General features: G+C 39.6%; 2 protein-coding genes across 3 annotated transcripts in view; both read right to left on the reverse strand.

Annotated features, from left to right (window-relative positions):
- Positions 1–2,533, reverse strand: part of LOC145424471 (arf-GAP with GTPase, ANK repeat and PH domain-containing protein 1-like) — a 52,532-nt gene extending 49,999 nt beyond the window's left edge. Inside the window, exons 1-2 of the mRNA XM_080297834.1 lie at positions 1,662–2,533; positions 1,415–1,579 (exon numbers count right to left, since the gene is read on the reverse strand). Coding sequence (XP_080153960.1) covers positions 1,415–1,577 — 163 coding nt within the window. The 5' untranslated portion in view covers positions 1,578–1,579; positions 1,662–2,533. The remainder of the gene's footprint in view (positions 1–1,414; positions 1,580–1,661) is intronic.
- A 1,073-nt stretch (positions 2,534–3,606) lies between these two features.
- On the reverse strand, positions 3,607–7,652 carry LOC113015501 (fas apoptotic inhibitory molecule 1-like). 2 transcript variants are annotated; one of them, XM_080297833.1, is made up of 4 exons: positions 7,406–7,652; positions 6,304–6,532; positions 5,231–5,293; positions 3,607–4,536 (listed from the first exon to the last, which is right to left on the reverse strand). In XM_080297833.1, exons 1-4 carry the CDS (start codon positions 7,520–7,522, stop codon positions 4,220–4,222), a joined length of 726 nt encoding a protein of 241 aa, XP_080153959.1. In that variant the 5' UTR covers positions 7,523–7,652; the 3' UTR covers positions 3,607–4,219. The 2 variants fall into 2 exon arrangements, with proteins under 2 accessions (XP_080153959.1, XP_026013271.1); XM_026157486.2 differs by having other exon boundaries at positions 5,244–5,293; positions 7,406–7,649.
- Between the last annotated feature and the right edge of the window lie 5,586 nt (positions 7,653–13,238).

Raw genomic sequence — 13,238 nt, forward strand, 5'->3', positions numbered from 1 at the left:
AACTCCACCCCCAAATTCATAAAGTCTCTCCCCCAATTTTCCTCTTCTTCTTAGTATTTTCTACTTTTAAAGGGTGAAAATGTCCACATTTGGACACTGAAGGGATTCATGGTCGAGGGAATCACTAACGTTTGATTTTCAAGTATGTATGTAAATTTTGACTTACTTAAGTAACTTGAAATTTCAACATAAGTAATTCAAAACTTTAAGATTAAACCCAGAAATTTTATGATAAAAGTCCAACATTTTGAGATAACTCTAAATCCTAGCTTAGAAGTAACCCCTAATTTTTAGATATTTAACTTAAAACCTTAAGAGAATAACTCACAATGTTGAGATGCTCAGTTTTTAATTCTAAATTTTGATATTACAACTTAAAATTTTGTGATAACTCAAACTTTGTTGAAAAAAACATTTTGTAATAATAATTAAATTTCAATTTACTTGAAAGTAACTTGGGATTTTGAGATATCTCAGACAAAAATGGAAAGATAAAAAACCTGAGGTTTTGAGACAATAAATACAAAATTTGAAAACAACTTCTATCAATATCTGTTTCTACACTCATTTTGTATGAGTGCTTAATGTTTGTTGTATATTTGCTGCTATGACAACTCAATTTCCCTCTGGGATTAATAAAATTTCTCTGATTCTGAACTTAAAGTGTTTCAATAATCATTCTGAATTTGGAGATAAAACCCAAAATTTTGAGATAATAACGTTCCAATTTTTTATTCCACGATAACTTACTTAGGATTTTGTGATAACAGCTCAAAAATTTGAGTTACCTCCCTGGCCATTTTCCCTATTTTTAGTGGCAGAAACAAACTTTCGCTGTTTAAAATAAAACAGTTTGGACTGGTTTTAGACCTCAGTTTTCTTGGTTGCCACGGTGACACATCCCCTCCACTTAAGAATCTACACAAAATATGTTGGATGTTGTACAATATACATCCAACAGTAAAAAAAAAAAAAACTAGATTTGTTGTTAGTGAAGACCAAACACTAGCAACAAAACGCCACCGGCAATTCAATCCACACCCACAGGTGTCACTATTAACAAGGTTTTCTAGAACCATACAGGATCTTCTTTAAAGAGTGCTACTCTGTGTTCATGAGGACTCTTTAATGAGTGTCTCACGGTGTGATAACTGCTTTGTTTTTCCCTTGAAATACGGGGGACTCAAACATGACAGCTTTCACAGCCTGAACACGATTTCCCGAGAAGAGAAAAAGACTGTGGGAACATTAAATAAACTTTCCCACCAACAATTCAGGCGGATTGTGCAACATCTAACAGACCATCTCCGGGCTGGAAATGTAGTCTGCTGTCACCCATCTTTCACCAACCCACCCACATACTACCAGCATCCATCCATCCTCCTCCTCCTCCATCCCCCGGGTCCTGTCCTACCTTCAATGGCGATGACATGCTCCCGGATCTGGTTCTGTAGCAGCGGCTCCTCCACCCGCTCCAGCAGCTCGTAGATAGAGTAGATGTTGGGGTGCACGGACTCGAACCTCTGGATCTCATTTCGGATAGCGGCCGAGTTGGCAAGGTGTTGCTGGTAGTTCATGGCTGAAGCAGCAGAAGAAGAAGAAGAAGGTGAAATCTGTGACCTCCAGCAGCCTTAGAGCACACTCATACTCCAGCTGTTTACCTCCAGATGTGCGGGGAATTTAAATCACAGTGTGGGTGCAAGGTTTATGCCAGCAGCGAGGGGTGGAACTCTTCTACATGCCTGGAGAAATTCATGGAAGTGCTGCTTCCAGAGCAGCTTCCAGAGGAAGAGACACACTGCTCCTACTGTCCGGTGAAGGCAGCCGTTTCTCGGGGTGTCCCGCTTCCAGATTCCGTTGCGGTGACAGATGTGCGGCAGGCTGAGCGCCGCTTCCCCATATCCCCCCGCAGTCCGTGCGGGATTAAAGCGACACTCGCCCCGGTGTTGCTGGATTAAACTTTAAAAAAGGATTATTAATCAGAGAGGAGCAGGAGGATAAAAAAAAAAAGAAAACGGCCTTGATGCTAGGTGGCTAGGCTAGCCGGCTAAAGCTAACTAGCTTCCAAGCTTTAGAGAGCGGGAGGTAAGGAAAAAGTAACCGTTTTCCAGGTGTGAAAGTGGGCTTTATTCACCAACTCAGAGGGGGGTCAGAGGCCGTGAGAGGAGTTTTCAGAAGCGGGCAAGATCAGAGCAGGTACCCGGCTGGTAAACAGTTAGGTGGGGGTAGTTAGGATGCCTGCTCCGGTCCGTCTGTTGTTTATGTCTTGGCTGAATAACGTCCACCTGTCCGGATTAAACCCCCAACAGCTGGACTCCACAGGAGCTCGCGCGCCTCTAAAGTTAATCCAGGTGTGTGAACAGCAGGTATCTCTCAAGTAAGTCCCGCACGCGGCGCCCAAACACTCAGCCGTGCCCCCCTGTCCGTGCGGCGGTGAGGTCCATCCCGTATAGACTGGAGCTGCGGTATCCCGGCCGGAGAGCTTCCTCCCGGAGAGTCAGGCTGTACACGCCGCGCAGCAGAGTTCCGGTGATGCTTTCAAAATAAAACGCGACACTTTTAAAAAACGTTTTACAGTTTTTTCTCTTATAAAACAGGCAGAAACCGTATATTAGTGTAAAAGGTGTAGCTGAGGGGTTTTCAGTCATTAATTTCTGTTCCTTATTGTTCTTTAATTTAATTTTAATTTAATTTAAGTTATCTGTCATTTGTTTATGACTATTATTTTTATTGTAAAAACTGTAAATAATAACCAAATATAATAATCATTATTTAATTTTTAAAAAAGCTATAACAATACAGTCCGAAGATGACACTTTTTTCTCATAAACACTTTAGTTTGTTCCATTAAATTAATTATTTTCTTGTATTTCAATTTTGTTTTTTTTTCTCCTTTCTGTAAAGCATGACAAAAATTACGTTTTTCTTATTCATCAGTGACCCCGAGACACCAGCCAGAGTTTACTTAATGGAATATAATTTCAATTTTTTTTAAATATTGATTTCTATCATTTTTGCTTTTTTCATTCTTCTATTTTATTTTATTTTTCTCAAAACACCCAAACAGATATTTTAAAAAAAAGTTTAGAAAATCTTCTGTTAAAATTGTCAGTCGTCAATTTTATCTTTTATGGTAAGCACATTGAGTTTACATGTAATTAAATGTGCCATATAGATATAACTGACATTTTGTAGTCACATATTGGATCTAATATTACTTCTTGTAGAAAAGGCTATTCTATAAGTGAGTCTTACCAGTCAGCTGACATCTGGGGAATATCTGCAGGCAGTTATTTGGGTAGTCCTCTTTGTATCATTGCACATGGAGCTGTAACTTTGACTTGAACAGTCACAAAATCTGTTTCAAAAGTTTGGTGACTTTGGTTGGCTCTTTGGAGGGAGGGCAACAACTGCCATCTTTGATTTGGGGTGGTTGTCCTCCTTACATCAGACTTGATGATTCTGAAACACCTTCAGGACTTCCCCAGCTTTCAAACATGCTTTAACAGTTCAATCACATGTTATACAAACCAGGGTTTCCCAAACTTTTACAAAGTTTGCAGAATCTATTCACATTTCATTTACAGGGATTTCAGCTCAGTCACATGTGTTTATTGAAGGTTTATTGTTTCTCACCAAAAGGAAAAAAAAAACAAAAATAACGATTACAGAGCTGTTGCTTTATGACCCCTCTTATTGTCTGTGAGTCTAACAGCTGCTTTCCCAACAAATACATTCATTCTTTTATCAGAAAACAAGAAAAAAAATTACCAAAACATTAAAGTTATGTCAGTCCAAATCTCAACTGTAGGACAAATTAAAGAGATAAACCGGCATATTTGAAACATTGTTTTTTTGTTTTTGTTTTGCTTATTTACAAAAAAATTTATAGCTCATAAAGAAAACTCATTACACAAAGTGAAATATTTAAAAATGGTTAAAATTTCTGCCCATCACCGACATCAAACTGAGACATTAAAATTATTATTTGCATTTCCTTCAGTTGAAGTTTCCTTAGTCTTTAGTGCACTGAGTTTGATATTACCGATTACCTTTAGACAATAATAATAATAATAAAAAAGACAAACCTTTTTTGTTACACTTTTATTTTGAACTTCGAACCTTATTTGTTCCGGTTTTCTATTACTCAGCTGCCGCGTGCTTCACGCATTGAGGAAGGTAGTTGATGCGTGGAGGCTGCGCAACAAGAGCCACTCCTTCAAAATAAAAGTGTCACCAGTACCCCTCCATGAAGCTCGAGCTGCGCATGCCAGAGTTTATTCTTCACATCTCCAGGAACAGATCTGCTTCTAAGTTTGTCAGGAGAAGGTCTCCATCCTGTGCCGCTGCATTCAAGCACCTCAAAGAGCGTCTGAAAGAGGAGCTCTATTGCGTGGACGCTGTCACTCTCTCGCCATCCAGCAGTAAATAGTGCACAATGCCGCTCTTCTTCTGTCCGCCGCTCGCTGCCTTGATGCAGCACTCGTGCCCGCCGACCATGAAGTGCGTCTCTGTGCCGTCGTCTACAAACTCTCCCTGAGGACAGGGCATGAGAAACAATGGAGGCTTTTATTTTGTCAGCATTCATAGCTTTAAAAACGCGCTAGGAGTTTTATTTTGAAAAATCAGAAGATTATCACAACAACATAAAGAAAAACAATAACTTTATTGCTTTTTTGGTCTCCTACTTTGAAAATTAAATAAATAGTGCTCTCATTGGCTAATGAGCTGTGATGGTGAGTGAGCGATAACATCACCTCCAAACAGCTTCAGGAAAGTATTTGCTGGGGTCATAAGTAAAGGGAACCCAGGGCTGTTTTCTCATAAACTTCTACAGGATCACAAATCTCTTTAAAATGCATTTTATTTTGAAAAGCACCCGCTCTTTTTCGATTTAATGTTTCTGAGAAGTTGATACAGGAACACGTTCACTTCTTCTTTTAGCCACACTGCTAACCAACTCATCATGGCGTCCACAAATATACACCTGTTTCAACTGAAGCACATGCATCTGGCAGCAGGTATTGCTCCTACACATGTAGATATTGTTCAGCATTAGTGGGGCCCTCACAGATCACTAAGTTACCCCTGCCATGTATACTAATGTTCCCTCCCTGGTTTTCTTTGTAGCCTCAAACCTGACAGCACAGTTTCCCACTCCTTTATTGAAACCAGCAGTTACATCATACGTTACGTTTATTTTCAGGATAGTGTGTCTCAGAGTATTCACCAGTGGCGCTCACCGTGGTTTCCATCTTCTGCCCGTTGCACCAAACATCCATGGTGTCCTTTTCTGTGAGAAAGAACAAACATAGATGGTTAGTTTGTTTAAGCAACACCAGTGGCTGGTCTTCCTCTTTGAAATAACACACAGCTGATCAATGTCTGAGATCAGGTTACGAAGCAGCTGGCACAGATATGTAAAAGGCTCCCCATGATTCCTGCAGAAACTGTGGTCCCAGCAGTGTTTCTCAGCAGTTTGGTCATTTTCCTTTAAATTTGGTAATTTTTTGCTATTTTTGGTGTTTTGGTGGTAATTTGACATCTAATCTTGGAGATTTTGGGCCTCTTGAGTCTTTTTGCATTTCAGTTTTGTTTTAATCAAATGTTCTTGTGTAATTTTGATAGTTTTGCTTTTTTCTTTTTTTTTTTTTTAAACCTTCTGCTGCTTGTGGTCATTTTCCACAAGTTTCATTTTAGCCATTTTGGATTGCACTTTATTTCATTGTGTCTTCTCAAGGTCAGTTTGTGCTGTACTATGTTGATCCTTTTGTGTCTCATTTTCACAGCTGTTTTAGGTATTTGACATTTAGTTTGGGTTGTTCTGCATCATTTCTGACAGACTGGCATCTTTTTTGGTGTCCTTCTGCTCATGATGCATTTCCATTTGTGTTCGATTTTAGTAATTTTAAATCATAAATGGTTGATTTTGATCATTCCTTTGGTCATTTTGGGGTTCATTTTCTATTTTTCTTTGGTCGGTTTTTGTGTGTTTAATAATTTATTGTACTTTTCTGTATCATTTAGTTTAACGTATTTCCCTTTGAATGCAATCCATCTCATTTCCATGTTTGGTGGACCTAAGTTACCATCAGGTTCTCTGTTTCTGTTCGCGGTCTTCTTTAATCCACCGTTACGTTTTGGTAGTCTAACTAGGTTGATGCTGGTTGCTTCCTTTCCAAAGATAGCTACACTGACCTCACCCTGAGCAGATTAGACTGCCCGTCCTCACCTACATTTCCTCCTGCAAACACCGGACTACAGCTTGCAGCTGCAGGTAAAAACCTGAGAGGGTGAGCTCACCGAGGACGACCCTGTAGTCCTCTTCGCCCACTTTGAGCAGCCAGGTCTTGGTGGTCTTGGCTCTGTTGTCGATGAACTTCTGCAGACTTTTCCCAGCGATGTTCAGCGAGTACTCGTATGCAAAACCGCTCACGGCCTCGATGTTGATGGTGGCTTTGGTGTTCGCACCTCCCACCATGAAGGTTTCCTTTCCAACCAGCTTGAACATCCAGTCTTTTCTGATGACTTCCTGTTAAGGAGACATGGCTGCTTTCAATAAACACCTGCTGCACTGCTTTCATACACTCACTTTTTTTGGACAGGTTAATACAGACAAAATGATCATGGAAGTATGGATTCACTGAAGTATTAAGGGTATTACCACAGTGACACAAAAAACAAGTACTACATGCATCAGCATGAAATGTGCTTAAAGTACTAAAAGTACTGATTCAGATAAGATTGGCTTATCAGCTGGAGGCCTTAAACAATTCTTTGGAGTCATTATTTTAACAAGCATTTGAAATACTAATTAAATTATGCTGATGTGCTGTTGAAAAAGCTTTCTCTGTAGATTAAACTCATGCCTCACTTCTTCAAATGACGCGATAACATCAGGATTTGGAAGATTCAGATCTCGTTGCTTTTTATGCACCTTTGGAGGTGGACTGGATCATGTATAGAACCAGTTCAGTCCCCACAGGTTGCATGTTTGATGGCTATGTGTTAAAAGAAGATTTTGACCTTTGTTTGGTCCAGTTACAGTTAACCACGTGACGTATATACTACTGACAACTGTTAATCTATAATAACTGGTACTTTCAGTATCTTTTGTAGCCAGTTTAGTCAAATGTTAAATCATTTTAAAGTATTTTAAACTGTAGTATTTCCAGCTTCATTAAATAACTGTATTAAATACTTGTTTAAAACATATTATTTTTTACATTTAAAATCAGCATGGGCTTTAAAATGATTTTAGATTAAGCTGGTAGTTCTCAAATCAATCACCATGAGGTGACAAAATGCACAAACTGGCTTACAACCTAGGGGAAAAATTTGGTCAGGGGCCAAAACACACTGGGAACCCCCCACTATGCTCTCCCAGAAAGAAGCAGGACCTCACCTTTCCATTGACAAAAACAATCCTTTTTCCAGTGGTGGTGCCATGAGCGAACTCGATCCTATAAACGCCGTCGCTCAACGCCACCTCCCACACGGCCACCACATCTCCGCCTAACATCTCTGCCTGACCTCGGGATCTGGTCCTGGATGTCCAGAAACAGTCAAAAAGTCAGCTGGAAAACCATCTGTGGGAGTGAGGACCGTCCGTCCCGCACAGCTCTGCCTCGGTGTCGGCTCAGCAGTAGGTGAATTACTGTAAGAGGATTATGGATGTGAGCTCACTATATAGTGCCACAGACAATTAGGACAGGCTCTGGTTTTATCTCAGGCTGGCTTGAGGCAGCAGAAATGTTAGCTGGGGCTTTAAAAGTTCAACAATTGTTTCCTGAAGCTGGCACTTTTAGAAATCCAGCCAATATTCACCTTTAAGAAGCTTGAGTTTGTAATGAGGCATTGAAACGGTTGCCATTAATTTGTCTGTCATTTAACTGATTAATCCAACAAGCCCTCAAACCTGAATAAGCCTATACTAGATTACTGGCTACCCTCTACTTAGGAGTTATCAGTCAATTTTGGGGTGGGCTGCATCTTTACACGGACCTCACCTGTAGAACCTCTTTCAGAGTTGTTTCCTCTGAGTACAGCAAGCACCATGTTTATTATGACTCAGTGGGAACTGATATAAAGATGTATTTTGACTGCAGGACCACGTTACCTGTAGATGAACTTGATATGTTCTGACTGTTGGAATAGTTCCTAGGCATCAGAGAACCTTAAAGAAAGTGCAGGAACTTTTCCTACAAACTGGAAACCTTTGGAACAGCTTGGATTGTTATGATTATATGAACCTACCCCAGCAATTAGGAGCCTTTCGAGGAACTCAGTATGTTTGGACTGTAGTACCTTTTTCTGAAGTTCAAAACTTGGTTTGTTTTGATTGTAGAAACCTACCCCTGGAACTAGGAACCATTAGATGAAAACAGTATGTTAGGACTGTAGGACCTTTTGCTAGGAACTAGAAACCTTTAGAGGAACTTGGTATGTTTTGATTTTAGGAACCTACCCCAGTAACTAGAAACCTTTAGAGGAACCATTTCATTCATTTATCTATTTTTAAATTGTCATAGACAGAGAGGATATCCCTAACGAACATACCGGGTCATATTTAAGATATAAACAGCATGTTCAGCAAAATGTTTTAGCTCTCTTATCAACTCCAAACTCCTCCCTTCTCTGGTTTCAGCATTTTTTTTTTCATTCTTTCATTCCATCTTTTCATCTTTTCATTATTAGATTCTCTTCCCAAGTCACATTTCACAGGGATTTACATCACACGGTGTTTGAAATCTTTTGAGCTGCCCAGATTCTGCAATTGTATCTGTATTGATTACATGTTTAGACTTTCTCTGTATCTGCAGCTCAGACTCCAGTCTCAGCGTTTTAAAGCAGAAAGCAGCTCTGCCGGCTCGTCCTGGCGCTGACTCACACAAAGCTTCTATTGTGTCTTTGTTTTCTGGATCTTTGCGCTTTAATGTGTCTCATATCTGAGCCGCAGCCAAAAACACGCTACTGTGAAACTCAGTCACACAGAGGGGAAGGAAGTGATTAAAAACCGATGCATGTGCGAGGACGCCTGTCAGTCACAGCTCTGATTTATTTCACCTCTCTCTCTTATAGCGCAGGCTGTTTGATGCTCTTTAAAATTTCTGTTCTTATCTTGTGTTTAACTTAATTTAAAGACAAGACATGAGGAAAAAAAGAAATGATGACAAAGCACAAAGAAAAACAAAAAAGAAAAGGATGACTTTTGCTCAGATTTAACCCAAAACATTGCCTAGATCTTATCTTTCTATCTAATCTAACCCTGTAAGTGACTCAGAGATGTTTCTGATTGCTTTAAAAAAATCTGCATGACATATGACAGAGCTATTGAAACAGGGATTCTTTTTTTTTTTCTATTATGCAACTTTTTTCTTTACATTTAAAATGACTTAAATTAAGTAATTCATTTAATTCTAATCTGTGGATAATATCAAGGTTTTCGTTACTTTTCACCTTCTTAACCCAGATTTAAATGTTTTGTGGCTTTGAGCTGTCATATTAACCTGTCAGATACATGTTATTAACCCTTTATAATGATAAGAGTGCATACGACAGGATAAACTGAGGGTTTTCTGTTTTTTTGGCGATGTTTGATGTATGCAGCCTGAATGAGGAAGCTTGTTAACATAATCTGAAAAGTTTCCTGATGTGTTTATGAAGCCTGGTGGAGCAGAATCTGCAACCTGAGCTGCACGAAATGAGCAGAAACAACAAGACAAATGTTAAATAAACCCCAAAGAAAACAAAAGCGGTCAGGGAGCAGAGTGACTAATGATGATGATGAGGAGGAGGAGGAGGAGGAGGAGGAGGAGGAGGAGAGTTTCAGGTTGGACGAGTTCGGCCTTCATTGTTGTTGTGCAGCTTTAGTCGGCGTGTGATAAGAGCAGAGATCCAAACTCTTCTGTCAGCTATTGTGTTCACCTCATTGCACATCACAACAAGTTCATTTTGTTGGTTATTTAAGAGTTAAGGTAAAAGAGTTTTAAATTAAGATGAATCTTCAACCAAAAACACCACAAAGAAGGAAACAAGGATCAATCCCACGGTGGCAAAAAGTACTTTCACTTTTACAAAACGCAAACTAGAGACACGCTGCTGTCAAAGTACCCAGCTTTTAGACCGAGCCACGATTTTGAGTTGTTACAGCGAGCCGACAGGAAACAGGTCTGACAGCTGGATTTCACCTGTCAGGTGTCACACGTTTACTTTAAAGGTAAAAAATCTCATCACAATCGTATTTTACCTAAATTCCTTCATTCATGCGGTGCTAAACATGTTGAAATCGTAACACATCTAAACATGTTTTACGATTGTAACAACTCTTTGTGACTTCAAAGACAAAAAAAACCCCTCACTTTAAGCTTTAACTTGGATTTATTTTGGTCATTTAAGACGAAAAATGTTAAAAGCAGAGACTTTTAAACCTGCTTTTATTTATTTTCAGAAGAAGTGTTACGTCCCAGCTTAAACGCCCCAACATAAGGTGAAGAAACGTTGGTTTGATTTTGAAGGATTTAACTGCCTTAGCAAAAGATAAAAGACCACATGACGAGATCCACACTTTGTCAGGTGTAAAGTAGGTGTTGGAGAGGAGCATAAAGAAATGGGTCCTAAAGAAATGACGGAAAAGCCACTCTTGAGTCATACGGTTCTTCTGCACCTGAAAGAGCAACAGGGACAACATGTTGTAACCCTGGAAAGAAGCCTAAGACTCCGAAGCAGGTCATGCTTGAGCATGTCTGAGGGGCACACAGCAAAACCAAGAGTCTCAAACTTCACTAAACATACATGAGGCTCATACAATAGTAACAGTGGTCACCCATTGTCCTGTACCGCAACAAGTCACCATATCAACAAAATTCAGTGACGCAAATGTCCTAGTGGCCAACCACAAAATGTGGAACCATGCCCATTCAATGATCTTCACAAGTGTGACTCAGCGCACACAAAGCACAGTTACTGCCATCACCCAGGCAGCAAGTGGACCAGGAGCAGCATCAGGAGTCGCCAACCTCTCCTAAACACTAAAGATTGTGGTACAAAAACACCCACCTCACTACAAAGCTGTAACTAAAGCCCACTTTAGTTCGGCTGAACGTCTCCCTGATGAAACCACAAGACCATAACTATCAAATGATCTCAAACCACTCTCAGAATTTCCAACAAAATTCAGTATCAGTGGTTTAACTTTGAGCAAATCTCAACCTAAGACACCTAAAAACAATTAAACTAACTTCACTTACCCAGCCCTCAGTGGTGTACCAGGCTTAAAAACTGAACTTGTGAGCTGTAGTTTATTGTGAAACTCTGAAGTTTACCTCCACCCAAGATAGCCAAACGCAATAAACTAAAACAACAACACAAAAAACACAAACAACTGCTTCAGTGGAGATCAAATGAACCTCAAATAAACTTCTCACCAGGAGGGTCCAAAACAACCCGGACAAGCCCCCAGTTATGTTATAACCTCGATCAAAAGCACCATCAAAAATTTAAGACTGATACCAAAGTTTACAGAGATGTTGGTTTAATTCTGAACTATAACCTCAGTAAAAATGACAACCTAGAGAGTCTGAAGGCAACAAACAGTCAGGACAAGGGGGGAAAAGATCTGGGTTTAAGCATCTTTAACAAATGTAAACAAAACTTATTTGTTCAAATTCAGTTAAATAAATGTGATAAATGTAATGTTATTTAAACCACATTTATTCCTGATTTTTCCTTCTTCTGAAAACGGAATATCTTTTCTGTATTAGGAATCATCCTCTGATTTCATGTAGTCTTTGCTCAAATGAAGCAAAAATATTGAAATACACAAATTCTTTAAAAATAATTTTATTGCTTATTTTCCTTAATTAAAAGGAATATCTAATTAATTTGCACTGGATTTTAAGAGCCATCTTCTGATTTCATGATTTGAAGAATTTACAGAGAAATAATCTTCATTAATGTCCACTTCACTGTTCTTCAAAGAGGCTGGTGTTCTCTGCTGTTTCTAAATGCATCAGTCAGATGTAAAAAAGGGGGAAAATAAGAAGCCTGCACTAAGTGCATGTGACTCTTATGAGTTTAAAAGGTCTGAGCGAGGCTCAGTCAGATCATAAAGTGACTGAAAATCACCAAAATTGTTTATAATTTTAACCTGCTAAAGATTTGAGGACAGAAACGTGGTGACTAAAGGCAGCACTTTAAATAAATGCCTGGGCAGTCACAATATGTCTATTTGCTTTCAACACAAAACAAACACGATTTTTATCCTGAAACCAGAAATCAATCACCAGAAAATCTTTAATATCATGAGGTAGATGGTTGCTGCTTTCTTTTCTTTCACTTTAAGAGCAAACGGATGTTTAAAGCTGATTTCTGAGCCTTTGCCCACTTTTATTTTCAACACGTGAGACTCCAGTTAGAATGAAGATGATGGTTTTTTTTTTCTTTTTCGCTTCAGATTGTTGTGGTGATCAAAAAATGACGTCAGGGTGCCATCTAGTGGCCGAACATTGAAAATACAGAAGCTAACTGGCTCTCTCACCTCAAGAGAAGATAAGAGAATAGAAAAAGAATAAAGGTAAGAATAGGAGAATAGGATAAGATAAAATAGAAAAACATACAATACAACAAGAATAAAATACTATATACAATACAATAAAGTACTATACAAAAAAGAACAAATACTGTACAAAACAGAATGAAATGCTTTGTTATAGTAGGAAAAATTGCACTTGGTAATATTGCACATCAGTGAGGCAGTTACAATTGTGTATGGGATGTGTGTGTCTGTCTGCATGTTTGTGGTCATCTGCTGAGACCATATTGTGGAGTCTGACAGCAGTTGGAAGAAAGACCTGCGAAATCTCTCCGTCCCACACCGTGGGTGCCGCAGCCACTGAAGGAGCTGCTCAGTGCTGTCACAGTCTGCTGCATGGGGTGGGAGATGTTGTCCATCAGGGATGACAGCTTAGCCGCCGTTCTCCTGTCACTCACCACCTCCACTGGGTCCAGAGGGCATCCTAGAACAGAGCTGGCCCTCCGGATCAGCCTGTTCAGTCTCTTCCTGTCCCCGGCGGAGATGCTGCCGCGCCAGCAGACCACACCGTAAAAGATGGCTGAGGCCACCAGAGAGTCATAGAAGGTCTTAAGGAGTGGGCCCTCCACTCCAAAAAACCTGAGTTTCCACAGCAGGTACAGCCTGCTCTGCCCTTTTCTGTAGAGAACATCTGAATTGTGAGAAT

This window comes from Astatotilapia calliptera, chromosome 23 (assembly GCF_964374335.1).
Source record: "Astatotilapia calliptera chromosome 23, fAstCal68.1, whole genome shotgun sequence".
Lineage (NCBI taxonomy): Eukaryota > Metazoa > Chordata > Actinopteri > Cichliformes > Cichlidae > Astatotilapia > Astatotilapia calliptera.

Excerpts from the sequence above, each read along its gene's own strand:
- LOC113015501 (XM_080297833.1), bottom strand. The coding sequence starts at position 7,522 with ATGTTAGGCGGAGATGTGGTGGCCGTGTGGGAGGTGGCGTTGAGCGAC. Across the intron at positions 6,533-7,405 it reads TTGTTTTTGTCAATGGAAAG|GAAGTCATCAGAAAAGACTG; the intron begins GTGAGGTCCTGC and ends TCTCCTTAACAG. Across the intron at positions 5,294-6,303 it reads GGACTACAGGGTCGTCCTCG|AAAAGGACACCATGGATGTT; the intron begins GTGAGCTCACCC and ends TCTTTCTCACAG.